Genomic DNA, 20109 nt, shown 5'->3' with positions numbered 1-20109 from the left:
GCCTCGAACTCAGAAATCCGCCTGCCTCTGCCTCCCGAGTGCTGGGATTAAAGGTGTGTGCCACCACTGCCGGGCCTCAGCACATTTTTTGATTTTAGCTTTTAATCTTTACTAGTCATATTAACAAGAAAATGTATCTACTTGTTTTACCTCTCTCTCTCTCTCTCTCTCTCTCTCTCTCTCTCTCTCTCTCTCTCTCTCCCCCCCCCCCCGTGTGTGTGTGTGTGTGTGTGTGTATGCATGTTCAGTGCACATGCATGTAGAGGCCAGAGATTATTCCTCAGGAGTGGTCTACCATGTGTGGTTGAGATGGGGTCTCACTGGGATATGCAGCTTTCTGATTAGACTAGGCTGGCTGCCTACACACAGAGCTTTCAAGTGAGTCCTGGGAATTAAACTCAGGTCTTTATGTTTGTGGGCAAACAGCTCACTTTCTTTCTTACCCGATAACTTAATATCTCCCATCCTTATGTGGAATAATTTGCTTGGCCTAGACTTTCACGAGAGACATTTCCTACAGCAACTTCTTTCTGTTAGTGTTCCCAGCAATTTTACCTTCTTTGGGGCTTTTAAATCTCATTTAACCAATCAACAAGGAGTAAATATACACCTGCTATTTATGAGGCCTGATGCCAGAGACACACATAGTATGGTAAGATTGAAAGATGATCAATAACCTACAGCACATCTATAGAATAGAATGCTAACTAATTCTCATCAATGAAAGGGTAAAGCAGTGATAGCCAGAGCAGCACAGCTTGTCTCAATAGCGATCAGCAGTCAAAGCCAATCACGGGAGCGTATGAGTACACTTTCAGTTACGGGGCAGCTTAGACAAGAACTAGTGATGGCAAACAGAAGAGGGGTTCCTGTGGGAGGGCGTGGCAAGGGCATGGCTATAGAGGAATAGCAGCCTGAGGTATGGTGGTGATAACATGTATGTGTATGTCTTAGAACTCATAGAACTATATATGATGTTGAAAAGGTTCACTTTGTGATATGATGCTTTAAAAAGTCATAAAATTACCTTGTAACTTATAAATATAATCAGCTCTAAGTTGCCAAATGATCCTAAAGAGCCTTTGGAGCCTGCAAAGCCTTCTGCTTTCAGACCAAGTTGTGAGCTTTCCACCATTTCTGCCCTCTGTCTTTGCTCGGCTGATGTACTGTAACCCTCTGAAACCGTAAGTCCAGCTAAATGCTCTCTTTTGTAACTTGTTTTGGGCAGGGTTTTTATCACAGAAACAGAAAAGTAACTAGGACACTGTGAAAGCAAGAGAACCTGAGTTCAGATCCCAGCAGCCATGTAAATGCTGCACGGCAGGCAGGCTGCAGACTCTTGGGACTTGCTATCCAGTCAGTCTAGTGAAAGCGGTGAGCTAAATGTCACTGAGAGAGCCTGCCTCAAAAGTAAGGTGGGAAGAGACTAAGAAAAACACTTAGCATCCACCTCTGGCCTCCATGTGCACGCATACACATATGAACACGACACACACAGGAGTAACACATACTGCTTGAGTCATTTATTGGTGTATCTAAGAATTACTTATGGGGGGGGGGACTGGAGAGATGGCTCAGCGGTTAAGATCACTGACTGCCCTTCCGGAGGTCCTGAGTTCAAATCCCAGCAACCACATGGTGGCTCACAACCACCCGTAATGAGATCTGACACCCTCTTCTGGTGTGTCTGAAGACAGCTACAGTGTACTTAGATACAATAATAAATCTTAAGAAAAAAAAAAAGAATTACTTATGGGGTATAGAGAAGTAGATACCTAAGAATATTTATCAATGAACTAAAAGAAAAAAATAAACCAGAAAGAATCTATAATAAGACTTTGCTTTCTGATTAAAAAACAAAAATCAAAGTATTAATATGAAAAGATTTTATTCAACTCTGAACTGGCATTTTTTAAAGGAAGCCTTAGGAACTTGAAATGATGGCTCTTTAATGACATCAAGAGAACTGGAAATAGCAATATTAGAGTCACCTTTGGGAATCTTAACCTAGCAGCAGAGAGGGTGAGTGGAGGGTATAGTGAAACCGGTGGAGAGAGTGCTTACTGTAGCTGAGGCTCTGATGTGAGGCCCCCAGCCACGGCAGCAGTAAGGACGTTCCTTGGCACACTTCTGTGATTTGTGCACTCCTTATAAAGACTGTTTTGGATAGAGTAAGATGGCATATGCTTAGACACATTTCAAGAAACTTTGCAAAAGCCCTGTACATTTATCAAATAAGATTGCGATGTGTAATTGGGTTTTTATCATTTTCCCCACAAATTCAGGGGGAAACTCAAAAGTTGAAGTTCCTAAAATCTTTGTCTTCTTTGAGCCAAACTATACCTTATGACGAAAACACGGAATCATTTATTCACCGCCACACAGCAGAAATAGTGCATGTTCTAAGTGTAAGTACTGTGGGCTCCACAGGGATCTCTGCGGCGCTGTAACTCTTGACATGGCCCATGGTGATGCCATCTCAGAGCCTGCTGGATATATATATATATATATATATATATATATATATCCAATTAACCCTACTAAAATCGACTCTGGCAGTAGCAGTGGCAGTGTTCCAATGTTCCTGAATGAATGACTAACACTAACACACACACACACACACACACACTCTCGTGAGTGCAGCCTTTATACTTTAATATGCCTTAAACAGCTCAATGGCTAGGCCACTTCCTAACCTCCAAATGGCTGATGTACGCTCCTCTGATACTCCCCAGTTATTACTTACTAAAATCTATATTTCATCTTTGCTGCCCGGGACTCAGACCTGCAGCCCCCTTCAGCTGCGTTCCCCAGCACCTGCATGATGACTATCTCTCTGTCTTCTGCATCTCTCAGGCCTGGTGTCTCTCTTCCTTTCCTGGTATGGCGGCTATATCTCTTCCTGCTCCTTCCTCAGTCCCTTGCCCAAGAATCCTAAAGTTCTGCCTCTGTCTCCCTGCCCAGCCCTTGGCTGCTGGCAACTTTATTTACCAGTCAAAACCAATTCAGGGCAGGGTCCCATGCGGATTCTGGTGCAATTTTGGGGAGCAGATTGACATAATACAAGCAGCATTCGACCAAATCCACAACATCTGCTCAGCAAGGAAAATACTCTGAGACATGACTCAGGTGTGATCACCTTAGAAATCGGTTTTAAAAAAAGGTCAAGGTCAAGAGGAATTGCCTTTAAGGTCTTCAGCAGTTGTAATACTTGTTGTAATGTAAGAGTAGTTTGGGGGCAAAGGTTGTCAAATTGCTTGGGCCCGAGTGTCAGCTCTGCCTCTCTATAGCTGTGTAACTTCAGGAAATTATTTACGACTGTCTTAGTTTCTCACTGATAAAGTAGGAACAGCTGTGTTTGCTTCAGAGTTATTGTGAACATTTAATTAAAAATAAATGTACACTACATACATAGTCTCTGACACGGGGTTCACAATGTGACACATGATAGCACTGTTGGCACTGTTGCAGGTTTTCCGGTTTGTACTTACTTCGGCTACCTTCTGCCAACGCTCATCTATTCATGACGCGTCCTACTAAATAGCTGCCAGTTCCAGACACTGGCACTGCGGCACAAGAAGGTGGAATCCCTGCTCTTTAGCCTAGCGAGCTACAAACAGGACTCTGTGGGACTCTGACAAAAAAGTTTAAATGCGTATATGGGGGAATAAAGGGGTGGATGGTCTGTGTCAGAGCCTCCAGAAGGACTCTGCAAAGGAGTGCTGCAGCCACTCACACACAGTACTTCCTGGGCTTCAGTCTCCTGCCTGAGAAGGGCTCCCTACAGTGTCTCCAAACCTCTGAACTTCTAAGTCTGTCATAGTTTACATATCCCAGAATATGAGCAGTTCTCCCCAAACCAGAGATCTGTGCAACTTGTTGGGCTGACAGGAACCTTCTAAAAATGAAGGCTTACCAGCTAACAGCGTTGCCAGGAGACACACTTATGGCTAACTAGCTAACAGCTTTGCCAGGAGACACAGTTACAGGATCCTTCAACAATTTTAATCCTTTTCCTCTACGAGTTTTCAGTTACCTAGAAATTACATAGATTTGAAAAGCAAGTAGGTTAAGAACTATTCCAAATAATTTGTCAAGAAGAACAGATTGAAAGAATGCAGATTTACGGATTATTTCAGCTTTCTAGTTGGCTGCGGACAGTCACAGGACCAAGACAACATGAATTACTTTCCAAGTTGTGTTTGTGCCAGGATTGACAGCAATAGATTGCCATGCAGTTCAACCAGCCAACCTGGACACCCCACTAATGCAAATCTCAGACAGCACAAGCCCATTGGCTCTCTGCCTGTGGACCTAGCCACTAGTAACATGCTGTTTCTGGTATCTATCAAAGTATGTGCTGAGACGAGGTTCTGTCTACAAAACTCAAGAGTAGTTATAGCCATGAAAAAATTGCGTGGATAGTTGAATCTACTCTGTCATTACAGCCATATAAACAAGGGTTGACAAAGCATTCTTCCAACACCAAGAGGACAGGTGCACAGCAGAAGAAGCAGTTCTGGGGCAGCTCATGAGGAGGACAAGGTTGGAGTTGTTTCAGAGAAAGAATTTAAAGGCATTAGTCCACCTTCCTTGGCCCACCTTAATGAATGGCTGTATAAAGTACAGTTTCTATTGCTGTAATAAAACACTATAACCAAAAGCAACTTGGAGAAGAAAGGGTTTGTTTCACTTACCCCTCCAGATAGCTGCCCATCACTGAGGAAAGTCAAGGAGGGGTGTTGCCTATGGCTTGTTCCTCGAGTTTGCTCGGCTTGCTTTGATAGGACCACCAGCCCAGGAGTAGCACCACTCATATGGTGTCGGGCCTCTCTCATCAGCCATCACCCAAGGGAATACCCCAGAGACTAGCCCATGGGCTGATCTGGGGGGTCAGGGGGAGGTTTTCTCAGCTGAGGTTTCTCTTTCAAAATAACTAGCTTGTCTCAAGTTGACATAAAATTAGCCAGTATAAGTGCCAAACGCAGCCCTTGAAGGCAGCAGTTTCCCTCTCTTGACCCCTGTAATGCACAGCTCGGCTCGTGCATTAAACAAAAAGCCAATAAAAACGAAACAAAATGTGCAAAGAGGAAGGCAAACAGATCCCGAGTACCTCCAAAGATCGCCTCTGTTAAAGCCGGTGGAAAGGTGGAAAGGTGTTTCATCACTGTGATTAGAGAAAAAGAAGTCTAAAACACAGGAAAATTCAATGAAATACCAGGAAACTGGCCAGAATTTAAAAAAAAAAAAAAAAAGGCAGTACCAGATGCTGATGAGGGGACAGAGTAAAGTTTTACTACACTGCCGCTGGGAAGGTAAGGTAGCAAGCCAGCTTGGGGCCCAGTTGGGTATTCTCTTAAAATAACCCAGAAATTCTATGAAGACATAGACACAAATGTTATGGCCACTCTGTATGGGAGAACAGGACACTGGAAACAACCCAGATGGATGTGGATAAATAAAAACTTGTCTAAATAAACGGACTACTCAGGAACATGGACACGAAGGAATGACTTTTTGTTACATACTTGGCCGACTCTCGTACACACACACAAATAAATAAAAAGGCCTGTGGTGAGTGGGTCCTGGCTGGTCCTCGGTGCTTCTCCATTCTCCCCTGCCAGCGTGGGACTGCATCCTTTGCATCGGGATCCTTCACAATCTGCCCACTCGTCAAATCATTTAGTCTCTCTAAACCCCAGATGCCCTAATGCCTGCCGGGATTTCATGGAGACCCTTGAGACAAACTCATTTTTAAAAATCTTTCTTCTGTTTCAGTTTGAGGTTGGGGGGGAAATATTTCCATGATAGACTGGGAATCTATGCATGAGGACCCAAATTAAGATAACTAGTTTTGTTGTTTGTTTGTTTAGCTAGTTGGTTGATTGGTTGGATTGGGTTGGTTGGTTAGTTGGTTGGTTTTCCTCTCACTGTGTAGACCAGGCTGGCCTGGAACTCAGAGAAATCTGATTCTTCTGCCCCCCACCACACCTGGCAAGTTCAAGGTAACCGTTTATTCCAGTTACTTCTTTATTCACATCTGCTCCTCCCGTTCTCACGGCAGATCCATTTCCTACCCTTCCTTCAAATTTCCTTTCCTCAGAGAGACTATCTTCCCGTTTCCATCATGGTCCTTCCCTGTGCCTGGAGGGGTCTTTACATAGTTGGTTTTCACTACAGCTCCACATACCTGTGATCCCATCATGCAGAACCTCCCTTATTTTAAAAATAGTTGGGTTTTTTTTTTTTGAGAACTTTGTATAATGTATTTTTGTCATCCCTTCTCCCCAGACCTCTCATTTTTATTAAGATTGTTTAAGATTCTTTCTGGAGGCGAGCAACAAAATTAACTCTGGCTCACTGAAGTGTAAAAACAACAACAGAAACAGAGCTGAGGGTCTGGAGCGGTGGCTCAGTGGTTAAGAGCACTGGCTGTCCTTCCAAAGGACCAGGGTTCAGATCCCCGCACCCACATCAAGCAGCTCCCAACCATTGTAACTCCAGTCTCAGGGTCTCCTCTGACCTCTTCTGGCACTGTGTGTGTGTGTGTGTGTGTGTGTGTGTGTGTGTGTGTGTGTTATACATACACACTGATGTGTTTATAATAAGATAAAGGGGGGGTATGTTTTGGTGGAGGTGTGTGGTGAGGCGAGGGAGAAGGGGATACCTTGGCAGGCTCATGCTGAGGCATCTCTTCCTCCTGAGGGACCACATGAAGGTATAGTGAAGGTATAGTATAGAATAGAGTTTATTCAGGGTATGGGGAGGGAAGTTGGGTGAGGAGGATAGAGGCAGGCCATGAGAAGTCTTTGTTGGTAGGAGGGAATGGGGAGAGAGAACTGGAGCAGGAAGGTAGGAGCAAGGGTAAGAGCGGGGGGGGGGGGGGGGGGGGGGGGGGGGGGGGGCGGGCAAGCAGCCCCATTTATAGTGAGTCAGGCACACCTGGCTATTGCCAGGTAACTGTGGGGCGGAGCTTAGACAGAATGCTAACAAGCTCCAGAGGAGCAAGGGCTCCTACTGTGTGCATAACTAACGCACTGGGCAGCACCCAGTTTGCCTGTAACTCAAGTCCCAACTCCTGCTAGAAAGCATCCTATGGGCCCAAGTGGAGTCTGTTTATCACTTGGATCAACTAGACAAGTCTGACCGGTTCACATGGTAGTTATTTAACTTTGGGGCTTCTCTGCTTGCTTGTGTGCTGGTGATCTTTTGGGGTAGGAGGAGTGATTACTGTAGTCCAGGCAGTTCCCCCAAGAGGTTTCTTCCCCATAAGTACCTTATAGGCAAAGACCAGACTCTTGCTCCTGAATCCTTGCAGTGGCTAACATAATTGATAGCAAATGACAAAGCCTTCAATACCTAAAAGATTAGAAGAAAAAGGAAAGATCATTCTTGGAACTGAAAAGATGGCTCAGCAGTTAAGAGCACTTCCTGTCTTCCAGAGGACGGAGTTCAGTTCCCAGCACTCACATCTGTGGCTTAGAGTCACCTAGCACTAACTCTGGGGGAGCCGATGCTTTTGTCTAACCTGCACACACAGCATGTGTCGACACACACAAACGAAACGATAATAAAGTTTCTTAAGAAGGGAAAGGATCATTCTGACAGAAATGGTCCAAAGAGGCTGCGATCAGAAGACATTAGACCTGAGGGTTCAGTGAAAGGAGCTGCATTCGTCTGCATGTGAGCTGTGTGGCTACAGAAAGCTCAACCATCAAGGCTGCTGAGTGGATGAGAGTGGGGAGTGAACACAAGTGGGAAAGTCCTAGGTCATCTTTTCCTGAGCCTGGGAAAGGCTGACTGAAGGCCAGAAAGTTCTTTGGAAGGGGATAATGCTAGATTGCACCTGTGGATTTAGTTGTGACCCCCTAAGCTGTCTAGATAAGGTACATACGGCCCTGGAAAGCTGTCAAGACTGAAGACACTGCCTTAACGCTGTGCCCCTGCAGGCTGTAAAGCCATGAAGATAGAGTTCCTTTAGAAAACATGAAGCACAGCGAGTCACCAATCAGATCTGAGTTTGCATCAGATGAGGAAAGCTCAGAGATGTGGGCTTTATCTTCTGATCACGTTCTGCCTGAGTTTCATGAGGCCACTGCGAGAGAACTCCACTAGAGGTCGCTGCACCAGGAAAATGAGAGAGGTTCTCCCCACCAAGGGAGAGCAGAGGCTGTGGCAGCCATATGCACCAGGAGGGCTTTCTCTCCATGTAGCTGTGCTGCTTTGAATACATGTCCATTCTTCCCCATCTCCGCCCTTCCCCAAATTGCCTCTCTTTTATTTTGTCCTCAGGACCAGTGCTCCTAAATGCTAAATTCTCCCTGAAGATCAGCTAGAGATGGCCATGACCATTCATTGTAGTAATGCCCAGGTAGAAGCGGGAAGACCATGAGTTGAAGGTTAGCCTTGACCACATAGTGAGTTTGAGACCAGCCTGGATTTCATGGGGTCCTGCAACAAAATGTCTAAGTTGGTGACCATCCAGAAAGAATGTCGGAGAGGTCCCAATTCTAGATTCCTGAGGGAATTAGTTGGCCTGGGTGTCTCTCCTGAATAGTTGAACTGTGACCATTGGGACACAGTGATACAGCAGAGATGTGACTGTGAAGTGTTCGTTTCTATGGGCCAGGGCAGTTCCTAGGAAATGGTGGATAACCAATGAGGTGTCACCACATTGACAGTCACTCACATGAGCATGATCCAGAACCAGTCTAGACCCAGTGCTCATCAGCAAAGCTACACATGGGTCTGTCTCAGCTGGCATCACTTTGCCAATTGGCCTGAGTCCAAGGAAGCAGCAAGAAGCCGCAGCACAGCACCAGAAGTTTTTTGGTGCCTTTCTTTCTATGAATTCCCAACATATACAGCTCAACTACGCGATGTGAGACCAATACATGCATGTCGCTAGTGAAGAATCCTTCATCACATGTCCTTTCACACGCTTGCTTTAGCAAAACATCCTTTCACCTGTGTCTGCTTTAGCAAAATGTTCCTTCGTGAACATAGCCTTTTACCTGTGTCTGCTTCAGGAAAACACAGCTTTCCGTGCTTGCCCCAGCAAAACACCACCCAACTCAACTGACTTTCCAAAGAACCCTTAAGTTTCCACTTCAATGTCAAGTTGACAGAACCAACCATCACAGCCATGACCCCGGAGACCTGCTTCAGTAGGGAGAAGAGCTAGAATACCTAAACTGGAAATAAACCCTGATAATGAACAGCTGACACAATTATTAAGGGCTACCAGGAGTTATAAATTAGCTCACTTAATGCAACAACCTATTAGTATTGTTGTACCATTTTACAGGTGAAGAAACTGAGGCACAGTGTACTGGCTGGTTTTGTGTGTCAACTTGACACAGGCTGGAGTTATCACAGAGAAAGGAGCTTCAGTTGAGGAAATGTCTCCAAGAGATCCAGCTGTGGGGCATTTTCTCAATTAGTGATCAAGGGGGCGGGGGGAGGGCCCATTGTGGGTGTTGCCATTCCTGGTCTGGTAGTCTTGGGTTCTATAAGAGAGCAGGCTGAGCAATCCAGCAGAAGCCAGCCAGTAAAGAACATCCCTCCATGGCCTCTGCATCAGCTCCTGCTTCCTGACCTGCTTGAGTTCCAGTCCTGACTTCCTTTAATGGTGAACAGCAGTTTGGAGGTATAAGCTGAATAAACCCTTTCCTCCCCAACTTACTTCTTGGTCATGATGTTTGTGCAGGAATAGAAACCCTGACTAAGACATACAGGGATACTCACTAGGTTGAGCCAGCACAAACAGCTAGTAAGAGGACAAGGGACAGCTTGGCACACAGTTCTGTCATTCTATGGAGCTGAGAGTAGGGCCTCCTGGTTACTTCTATAGGCCATTCACATTTCCGATGACTGCCCCAGTGAGTTGGTACATTTTCAGATAGCTGAACTTCTTTTCCTCTCGCTGCAGGTGCTGGTACAGGAGGAGCCTCTGCACTCTCTAACCAGCATAGTGCGCCAGGAGATCTTTGTCACCATCACTGACCTCAGGTGACACCCCCAAGCACCTCCCACATGCACCCTGATTTCCCATTCAAGGTCATAGACTGCTAGAGCTGATTAAAATGGTTGAGAAGAAGGCTCGGTGTGTAAGGGCACATGCTACTAAAGATGGTGACCTGAATCTGATGCTTGGGACCCACATAGAAGAAGGAGAGAGTCAGCTCCCACAAGTTACCTCTGCCTTTCACACATGCACGGTGACAAGGTCTGCTTCAACGCTGTCACTGACTGCTCCAAGTGCAAATCTTAAAATCCCCTACATGTTAACTTTGGAAAACTATGTGGGCATCACATCCTTTTGTGAGAACTTTAATATCGTGCATGATACCTAGTCTTGGTTGTCGGCTTGAGACAACTGGGAAGCAGGAGCCGCAGCTGAGGAATTGCCTCCTTCAGACTGGCCTAGGGCTCTCCCTCCCTGTCTCTGAGGCCTTTGCTTTGTTTTTTGTTTGTTTGTTTGTTTTTAATTTTTTAATGGATATTTTCTTTATTCACATTTCACATGTTATCCCCTTTCCCATTCCCCCTCCCCACTGCTTCTATGAGGGTGTTCCCCCACCCACCCATTCTCGCCTCCCCACCCTCGAATTCCCCTACACTGGGGCATTGAGCCTTCACAGGACCAAGGGCCTCTCCTCCCCTTGATGCCTGACAAGGCCATCCTCTGCTACATATGCAGCTGGAGCCATGTGTATTTTTGGTTGGTGGTTTAGTCCCTTTGAGCTCTGGGGGATCTGGTTGGTTAATATTGTTGTTCTTCCTACGGGGTTGCAAACCCCTACTCCTTCAGTCCTTTCTCTAACTTCTCCATTGGTGACCCCATTGGGGACCCCAGGCTCGGTCCAATGGTTGACTGCGAGCATCGATATGAAGCCTTTTTTTAATCAATAATTGATTCAGGAGGGCCCAGTCTACTGTAAGAAGTGCCATCGCTGGGCCAGTGAGAAAAGTTGCCAACTGTGAGGCAGGGTGGAAGCCAGTATACAGTGCTCCTCCTCATGTCTGCCTCAGCTCTTGACTCCAGGTTCCTGTCCTGGCTTCCCCTGAGGAAGATGAAATAAACCCTTTCCTCCCCAAGCTGCTATTGGTCAGTGTTTTATCAGAGCGATGGAAAGCAGTCTAGAGCATCGTGAATGCTACCATCCAATCAAGACCTTGACAGAATCTCTTTGGAGTTCAGTCCTACCCAAAGTATATTCAGTGGACAGTGACCTTCATACCTGCATCAAGATAAAGCACTGTAAAGTCTGAAGAGCTTACAGGGGATGTCTGAGGTTTTTCCCTCTTGGAAGTGTGTTCCTCTACATTAAGAGTGCTGCAGGCTTGCAGGGCTGAGCTGGAGAGGAGGCTGGAAGGCTCCGGGTGAGGGTGGGGTGGACACTCTTCCTCTAGCCTCTTGTGAGATTCCCTGGGGAACAGCTCCTCCAGGCATCTGTTTTATGAGTGCTACATCAGCCAGTGTGCCCTTCCTGTTTTCATTACGAGCCGAGGTATCAACCTAACATCAGATTCTTCCCAAACGGTCTTTCCCCAGTTACCAAAATGTGTATCTGTTGTTTGGCTCTGAAGACCGAGAGGACTTGCTTGGGCTTATCACCAAAAGTATAATCTCTCTGCCCGCCACAAGCACCCCTATCCAGCTGCTGAAGATAGTGTCCAACCAGGCCATCGAGCAAGAGGTAACTTGCCTTGTACCTTAGCTGCCCTGCCTTCCCCGGGTCAGCGCCTCTTCACCTTTGGATGGTTGGAAACCAACCAAACCCCAGCAGTGTCAAGTCTGGTGAAGAAAAGCAAACGTCAGCTTTCTCTCCTGTCTCATTCGTCTGTGTGTTCCTTCACTCGCCCTTCTTTCCTCCTTTCTTCACTTTGGATTTAAAATAACCTTGGAGCTGGGCATGGTGACTCTTGGGAGAAAAATACAGACAGATTTCTGAGTTCAAGGCCGGCCTTGCTGCTCTATACAGCAAGTTTTTGGGGAGCCAGACAGCACGGTGAGGCCCTTTCTCAAATAAAACAGTAACAGAAAATAATAAAATCTTTATGTTGGCCACTCATGTGCTCTGCAGACCCTCATCGCCCTTTCTTTCTTTCTTTCTTTCTTTCTTTCTTTCTTTCTTTCTTTCTTTCTTTCTTTCTTTCTTTCTTTCTTTCTTTCTTTTTCCAAGACAGGGTTTCTCTGTGTAGCCCTGGCTGTCCTGGAACTCACTTTGTAGACCAGGCTGACCTCGAACTCAGAAATCTGCCTGCCTCTGCCTCCCGAGTGCTGGGATCAAAGGCGTGTGCCACCACTGCCTGGCCTCCCTTCAACTCTCTGTATAGCCTGGCATGCCACCATCACCACACCCAAGTTTTATTTTTTTAACTTAAATTTTAACTTTTTACTGTTAAAATAGTTGTGCATGGACATTCCCACACACACCTCACTCCTCCTTTCCCTCCTCTCCCACACTCCTACCTCTTTCCAATTTACTGGCATTTCCTGAAGGGTCAGCCATCTTGTGCTAAATGTGACAGAAAGTGAGCAGTGTGCAGTCTCCCTCTTACAGCCTACCCTTTAACGTAGAGGGACAAGGTGCTACTAAAAAGGATGCATAAAAGACAAAACAAAAGAATGTCTGCTGGTGGAAAGTAGACACACGGTCTAATAGAAAACTCAGAGAAGGAGGTGAGAAGGAAGTGCTGGGGTTGGAGCGCAGGGTCCTTTATGGAAGCAACTGAAGAAAGCCTTCTTGGTGCAAGGAAAGAGAAGGAGGGGAGTGTCCAGGCCGAGCAGAGAGTGATTCCATGTTTGGCTGCTGAGCAGGCTGGTAAGGGAGTTATGGAAGGCAGCTGTTTCAATTTAACTCCCTGTTTCAGGACATGAAAGTCACAAGTCAGCTTTGGGGGAATTTTGATGATGTCAACACGGTTTCCCGTTAGCCCTGATCCCAGGAACTTCAAGATGCTCATTTAAAATGTTTTATTTTTGATTACCTCCTGCCACAAACTGCCCATAGGTGCCTTTGCTCTGGGCCAGGCCTTTGCGTGTAATCTCAAGGTGATGAGCAGGGGGCTCTGTGGATATGTTGTGGGAACTTTGGGTAGGAGGGAGACTTGGCTGACTCTGCACCTTTTTAGTGTCTCTACAGGGAGACGTTTGAGGCCTTTTCTGTGATGCTGCAGAGTCTGGTAATAAAAGATCCACATCTGGAATTTTTTGACAGCATTTTTAAGGTAAATGAAAGGAAATTACTAAGAATTAAGTTATTTAAGGCAACATTGTAGCTTAAACTACTATCCATTTTTAAACTTTTGTTTGTGTGTGTGAGTGTGTGTGTGTGTGTGTGTATGTGCACCATGACACACATGTGGAGGTCAGAGGACAACTTGCAGGTGTTCATTCTTCCTTCTACCAGGCAGGTTCCAAAGCTTGAGGTGCTGGGGTCAGGCTTAGCGGCACTCGCCCTTTCTCCCTGAGCCATCTCACCGCACCTACACAGAGGCTTGGGTCTGAATTCTGACTGCCCTCCATGGGTCACAAGTCCTTCAGCCACAGAGTCTGGCTTCCTCACTGTCAGAAAAGACAGCAACTACTAATAAATGGCCTCTAGGAAGTGGCTCAAACCGCTATCACGATTCTCTGTACTGTTCCTTCATAGCGCAGAAGAGTCAATCTCTTACGTTAGCAGATAGGCGGCAGATAGGCCGACTCAAGTACGGAGAGTGACCATACTTTCCTCCAGCTCACACAGCACACGCCCTACCCGTCGCTAAGGGCCGGTCACGCACACTCACAATCATTCAAGTGTTTTGCTCTTGTTGCTTTTTAAAACACAGCCCACCCCAGATGCAAGGACCCTTAGCTGTTGGTACCCTGTGCGCCGGAGCACAGACAGCACTCCTCGCCACGCCACACCTGACACTGACCGTTTCTTACGCCTCTCTGTCTGCACATCAACAGTCAGGCGGGGCTCCTGCTTTGTCCAGCTGTACTTGGCACGTTCCTGTCCTGGCAGCTAATTTTTTTTTTTTTCGAGACAGGGTTTCTCTGTGTAGCCCTGGCTGTCCTGGCACTCACTTTGTAGACCAGGCTGGCCTCGAACTCAGAAATCCGCCTGCCTCTGCCTCCCGAGTGCTGGGATTAAAGGCGTGTGCCACCACGCCCAGCCTGGCAGCTAATTTAACCATCTCTCCTGTTGAAAAGTTGCTCCTTTTTGTTGTAGTAGATCTCTAACCCCAACAAGTTCATGTAAAAACACACAACTCAGTTACAACATATATCAGCTGCACGCCTAGATTGGGCAGATTGACCACTGCACTACTCCATTCCCCAGCTAGGAGATCCCTTGCTGCTTGCTGCTTCTCTGGGCTGTGTGGTTCTGCTCCATCTTCCTTCCACCTCCTCTTCCTCTGTCTGTTTCCTCCCTTGTTCCCTACTCTTCCTGAACTCTCTAAAACCTCCAGCCCCGCCTTTCCCTTCTACTGCCCAATCACAGGCTGCAGCCTTGATTTGAGCAGTTAAAATGGAGAGAAGGTTTACAGGAAGTCACCTGAGTTCCTGATCTGATCCTGATCAGGGCAGCCCCTCTTGAGGAACAGAATGAATATCAGAATACAAACAACCCCGGGGTAACCCACAACACGTTTTGAGCTCCAGCTTTTGGGCCTCATCTTCTTTCTGCATCCTTCCCTGTCTGCATCCTTCCCTTTCTGCATCCTTCCCTGTCTGCTCATGTAGATGTACTTTTTCCATCTTTAGTTTTTTTTTAAATAGCATACCATCATATAGACTAAACAACTTGAAGAATAAAGTGATATAATGAAGAGAGATGGAGCTAGAAACCAAGCTTTGGAAGGAGCCAGGACTCTGCCTTGCTTCTCAATCCAACACTTCAAATATAAACCACTTCATCATTAGGTGTGGTTGATAGACAGCGAAGTAATGCAGAGTTTCCCACTTCATATTTTTGGGGGTTGATTTGGGTTTTTGAGGTTTTTTGAATCAGGGTTTCTCTGTGTAGCCCTGGCTGTCTTAGACAGGCTCACTCTGTGGACCAGGCTGGCTTCGAACTCAGAAATCCTCCTGCCTCTGCCATCCAATTGCTGGGTGGGACTAAAGGCATGTGCCACCACTGCTCAGCTTAATTCACATTTTCTTTTTAACACAGTACAAGTGTTACTTCAGACCTTCCTGACAGACTATCTAACCTTCCTCATCTTTTATAGCACATAGACCCCTGGTTACAGTCCGACAGAGACCATGAGCGGGAACGGGCTACCACTGTCATGGCCCAAGTCCTCAAATGCTTATCCAGTTATCTCAGCCTGAAGGTGAGTAGCCTTGGTTGAGGAAGACTCATCCAAGCATCCTCTGTAGTTCTCTTTCTGTAACTCTGCAGGGACCGTGCACTCCACTGGGAGTGGCTCCCCTCACCCCCTTAGCCTGACACTATCCTGAAATGTGTTCAGTTTGAAGCCATATACTAGCTTGGCGTGGTGGCGCACACCTTTAATCCCAGCACTTGGGAGGCAGAGGCAGGCGAATTTCTGAGTTCGAGGCCAGCCTGGTCTACAGAGTGAGTTCCAGGTCAGCCTTGACTACACAGAGAAACCCTGTCTCAAAAAGAAAAAAAAAAAAAATGAAGCCACATACTGTCTGTTAGTCTGTGTATCCCTGTTATTTAGCATGATAGCTAAAACACACAATGCAGTAAAGGTTTTTGAATAAGTAAAAGTATAACCTGAAAATGTCTGAGGGATGTTACAGGACATTTAATCACACTGAACCTTGAGATTGTATTGTTTACTGGAGAAACCTGTTACTAGTTGTAGTGTGGCTCCGCCTTAAGCATACACCTTTAGTTCCTCTGGCTGGAATACAGACATGCCCTTAGTACACACCTTTACTCCCAAACGACTATGGCAAAGTTAGTTTGTAAAAGGAAGCACCCATGTTTGAAAGTGATGTCTAAATGAGTGGCAGACAAAGTGATGACTCAGAGAAAGATTTGACAGAATAGGATCTGCCCACTCTCACAAGAGAGGAAAAGGAAGCTACTTGTGAGGCAGTGCAGAGAGAGAGGGAGGGAGAGGAGGCAGTTTGTACAACTGGGAGAGTTGTACAAAGACAGGCTGCAGAGAAAGAACAAGCTAGACACAGAGTAGACAGAAGGGGTCAGAGAATGGGAAGGAGCCAGGAGATTAGAACAAAATGCCAAAGTTAGTTTGAGGTCAAGCAACACAATTCAGGAGACACTGAGAGAAGTCAGATGGAATCAGTCAACCTGGAGAGGCATTTGAGCCAGAATAGCTGAGTTGAACCAGGCAGTCAGAGCTCGGAAAAAACAAAAGGTGAGCTTATTCAGCTGCAAGTCTTACAGGCTGAAAACATTCTAGGCCTAACTAGATAAGATTATATAGAAGCTATAAGCTTCCAGGACTATGCCTATGATAGCAGACTGAGGCAGTAGGCCTTGGAGATGACAATTGGTTCAGTTGAATAAAAGATAATTTTACAGAGGGACCCACAGTGGCCTGAAATCTGTGTAGTTTGTGTTTGAAGAAATGAAGTCCAGCTAGGTGTGGTGGAGCATGCAGTTAGTTCTAACACTTGGGAAGCAGAGGCAGATGGATCTCTGGGAGTTTCAGGCCAGCCTAGTCTATATCAGGTTCCAGTACAACCATGGATACAGAAAGAGAGAGAGAGAGAGAAAGAGAGAGAGAGAGAGAGAGAGAGAGAGAGAGAGAGAGAGAGAGAGAGAGAGAGAAGTGAAGTCCAGCAGGTCAGGTCAGGCTAATCAATGCAGTATCTCCCTGGCTTTCTGAGAGAATGGGACTGTTGTTGCCTGTGTTGAAACGGGGGAGGGAATCTAAAAGACAGAGGGAACAGATAGACACCTGACCTTGTGTTTCAGAGACAAAGTAAGGAACGGGGAGGTTTTATCAGAGAGTAGAAGTACACACTCAAGGGGGTTATGGAGGATCCCCAGAAGAAGTCATGCCCACTGGGATTTGGGGACCTGTTGTTCATGGGTAAATACTGAGAAGATTTTTCATGGTCTAGGTCAGAGAGGAATTTTTTTATATATATAGTGTAGAATAGAGTGTATTTAGGGCATGGGGAAGGGAGTTAAGAGAGTAGCAGAGGGCTGGAGAGATGGCTCAGTGGTTAAGAACACCCGACTGCTTTTCTAAAGGTCCTGAGTTCAAATCCCAGCAACCACATGGTGGCTCACAACCATCTGTAATGAGATCTGATGCCCTCTTCTGGAGTGTCTGAAGACAGCTACAGTGTACTTACATATAATAATAAATAAATCTTTAAAGAGAGAGAGAGAGAGAGTAGCAGAGGCAGAGAGAAAGAGAGTAGAGACATAGAGGCTGGCTATGATGTGGGGGGGGGGGAAGGGAATGGGAAGAAGGGGGACAAGCAGGAAGCAAGAGTAAGGGAGACAAAGAAAATAAGAGCCAGAGAGGAATTCTTAAAACTGTGTCTGCTTCACTTTTTCTTACTTATATGGAGTTTCCAGATGTGTCTCAGAAAGGCTCAAACCACAATGCTAATAATATGGAAGCCATTATAATGAAGCAAAAGACCATCAGTCTTGCCCAGCCATGTTGGCCCCAGCTGGCAGTTGATGGTCTTGGCTTGACTGTTGGAGCAGCCAAGTGACATCCTGCTGGAGTACTTACTACTCTGCATGTGCCTCAGACTCTAGCCGCTGCCATGGCTACCACCGACATGGTGTGGTCAAAGGGAAGGGCTTTACAGTAGATAGAACAGCCAGAGGCATCGGCAAGAGTCTGGAGGAGAGAAAGAAGTAGACCAGTATGGCCAACAGACTGGTCCTGTCGAGAGCTATCTGCAAGAGAGGAGAGGAGAGCAGGGGATAGAGAATAGAGAAACCACAGTGAGAGAATCAGGAGAGGAGCCCAGAGAACTCACAGTGGAGTTGCTGGGTTATAAGGAGGAGTAGCTGCAGGGAGAGGAGCCTGAGACCTGCAGGGGTTTATGGGAAGGTGCAGCTGTGAATGTCACCCAGTGGGTCACATACCACACCTACCCAAGAGCCTTCTGAATTTTCAAATGAAAGATACACATATGCCAGCTAATTTTGATATGCCTTGACTAGTTCAATGGTTGGGCACTTCTAAACCTCCCCAGGGCTAGTAAACACGCCTCTCTGGTATTCCTGAATTAAGATCTTTTTAAAACGTTTATTTCATCTTTGATACCCCAGACCCAATGGGGAAGTGGCCCCTAGGGCCTTACAGGCTGGTGGGAATTTAAGTTTCATCTTCTTGCTTCCCTATCATGGCAATTCTCTTTTCTTCCTCTCCCTCTTGGTCCCTTGTCTGAGAAATCTAAAAGTCCTGCCCCATCTCCCTGCCCAGCCACTGGCTGTACAGCAATCCTTTATTATCATTCAAAGCCAGCTGGAGGCAGGGACCCTCAGGTCTGGAAGCACGGCTTTGGGAGCTGAGCTAAGACAAAGCCTTAGAACCAATTCCCAACAGTAGGGGAGGAAGTGAGAAGGGCCATGTCTTAGTTGGGGTTTCTATTGCTGTGGTGAAACACTATGCCGAAAAGCAAGTTGGGGAGGAATGAGTTTATTTGGTTTATACCTCTAATTGTAGCTCATCATTAAGGGATGTCAGGACAGGAAACCAAGCAACAGGAACCTGGATTCAGGAGCTGATGCAGAGGCCATGGAGGGGTGTTTCTTACTGGCTTGCTCCCCATGGCTTGCTCAGCCTGCTTTCTTATAGATTCCAGGACCACCAGCCCAGATGTGGCCCCACCCACAATGGTCTGGGCCTTCTCTCATCCATCAGTAATTAAGAAAATGCCCTACAGCTAGATCTTATAGAGGAATTTTATCAATTGATGTTTTCTCCTTTCACATGATTCCAGCTTATGTTAAGTTGATATAAAACTAGCCAGCACAAGCTAGCTGTGGTGGTGCACTCTTTTAAAGGCAGCAATAGGTAGGCAGGGTAGGGGGTGGGGGGGAAGAGAGGGAGAAAGGGGTCAAGAGAGAGAAGGGGCAGAGAGAGAAAGAGAGAGAGAGAGAGAGAGAGAGGGAGAGAGAGCTGATCTTTGTGAGTTCAAGACCAGCCTGATCTCCACAGTGAGTTCCAGGACACCCAGGGCTATGTAAAGAGACCCTATCTCAAAACAAAAACAAACAAAAAAACCCCAAACAAACACACAAAAAATTAAAAAAAAAACAAAACAAAACAAACAAACTAGCCAACACAGGGTAGGACTTTGAAGTGTGTCAAACAGTTCTAGTGATACTGAAGGAGCCTCCAGGCCTGCATGAACTTTGCTTTAGTGTGAGGCTCCACAAGTATCCAAGCCTCTTCTGCCTGAGGTGAGGGAAATGACTCCTTTCTACTTTGGTAAAAGGTGTCAAGTTCCAAAGAAATCTGAGACAAGTGGTGTCTATTAGCATACCAAAGTGTCTGCTTGGCTCCCTCAGGCCCTGGGGCTCTCACCCTGTCCTCTACCCTAAACCTCTCCAGCCCAGGGCCCTCACTTCCCTAACCCCAGCTTCTTGGCCAAAATCTTGGTTCTCTCTGGTCCTCTCTTGGTCCCTTTGCCCCTCACTCCTCTTCCTGTCTCACCCCCTTCCTCCCCTTATGGACAGGTTCAGTCTGGACTCTTCCAGAGCCTTTGGTTGTTCTCTCCCTCTTATCTACAATAAAATCCTCCCTCAGCTGTACCTTAGAGATGTCATGTCCTCACTTCCTTCAGAGGGGAACTGGCTTTGCAAGTTCCTGAGGAATGCTGGCTTTTTACTAACCACCTGAGAGCCTATGGTCCAGATCAAGCCTATTTCTGGATATTTGGACTGCCATTTAGAGACTGGGGAATTGGCGCTTTCTTAGGAACTGACACTACTGTATTTTATAAAAAGAAACCAAGATGTTTGATAGAGCCAGGTATGGTAAGATGGGAGGGGTGCCCACGCAGAGCCATCCCTTTCCCCTGAGGTACCAGCCATTCGACAGGTATAGTATAGAGTTTATTTAGGGCATGGGAAGGGGAGTTTAGAATGGAGTAGAGACAGAGAAAGACGAGGTTGGGGGGGGGGGGGGGGG

The 20109-nt window shown here is 46.4% G+C and overlaps 1 protein-coding gene across 6 annotated transcripts in view; it reads left to right on the top strand.

Moving 5' to 3' along the window:
- The window catches only part of Mroh8 (maestro heat like repeat family member 8), a 73917-nt gene that overhangs the window by 13770 nt on the left and 40038 nt on the right, over window positions 1–20109 (top strand). For 5 of the 6 annotated variants that reach the window (XM_021156954.1, XM_021156952.1, XM_021156951.1 and 2 more), the window contains exons 4-8: window positions 2286–2408; window positions 9932–10011; window positions 11558–11702; window positions 13141–13236; window positions 15229–15333. In XM_021156954.1, the coding sequence (XP_021012613.1) occupies window positions 2286–2408; window positions 9932–10011; window positions 11558–11702; window positions 13141–13236; window positions 15229–15333 (549 nt within the window). The remainder of the gene's footprint in view (window positions 1–2285; window positions 2409–9931; window positions 10012–11557; window positions 11703–13140; window positions 13237–15228; window positions 15334–20109) is intronic. The other variant, XM_021156956.1, reaches the window with a different exon arrangement.

This window comes from Mus caroli, chromosome 2 (assembly GCF_900094665.2).
Source record: "Mus caroli chromosome 2, CAROLI_EIJ_v1.1, whole genome shotgun sequence".
NCBI classification, from domain to species: domain Eukaryota; kingdom Metazoa; phylum Chordata; class Mammalia; order Rodentia; family Muridae; genus Mus; species Mus caroli.
This window is presented reverse-complemented; position numbering and strand designations above follow the sequence as displayed.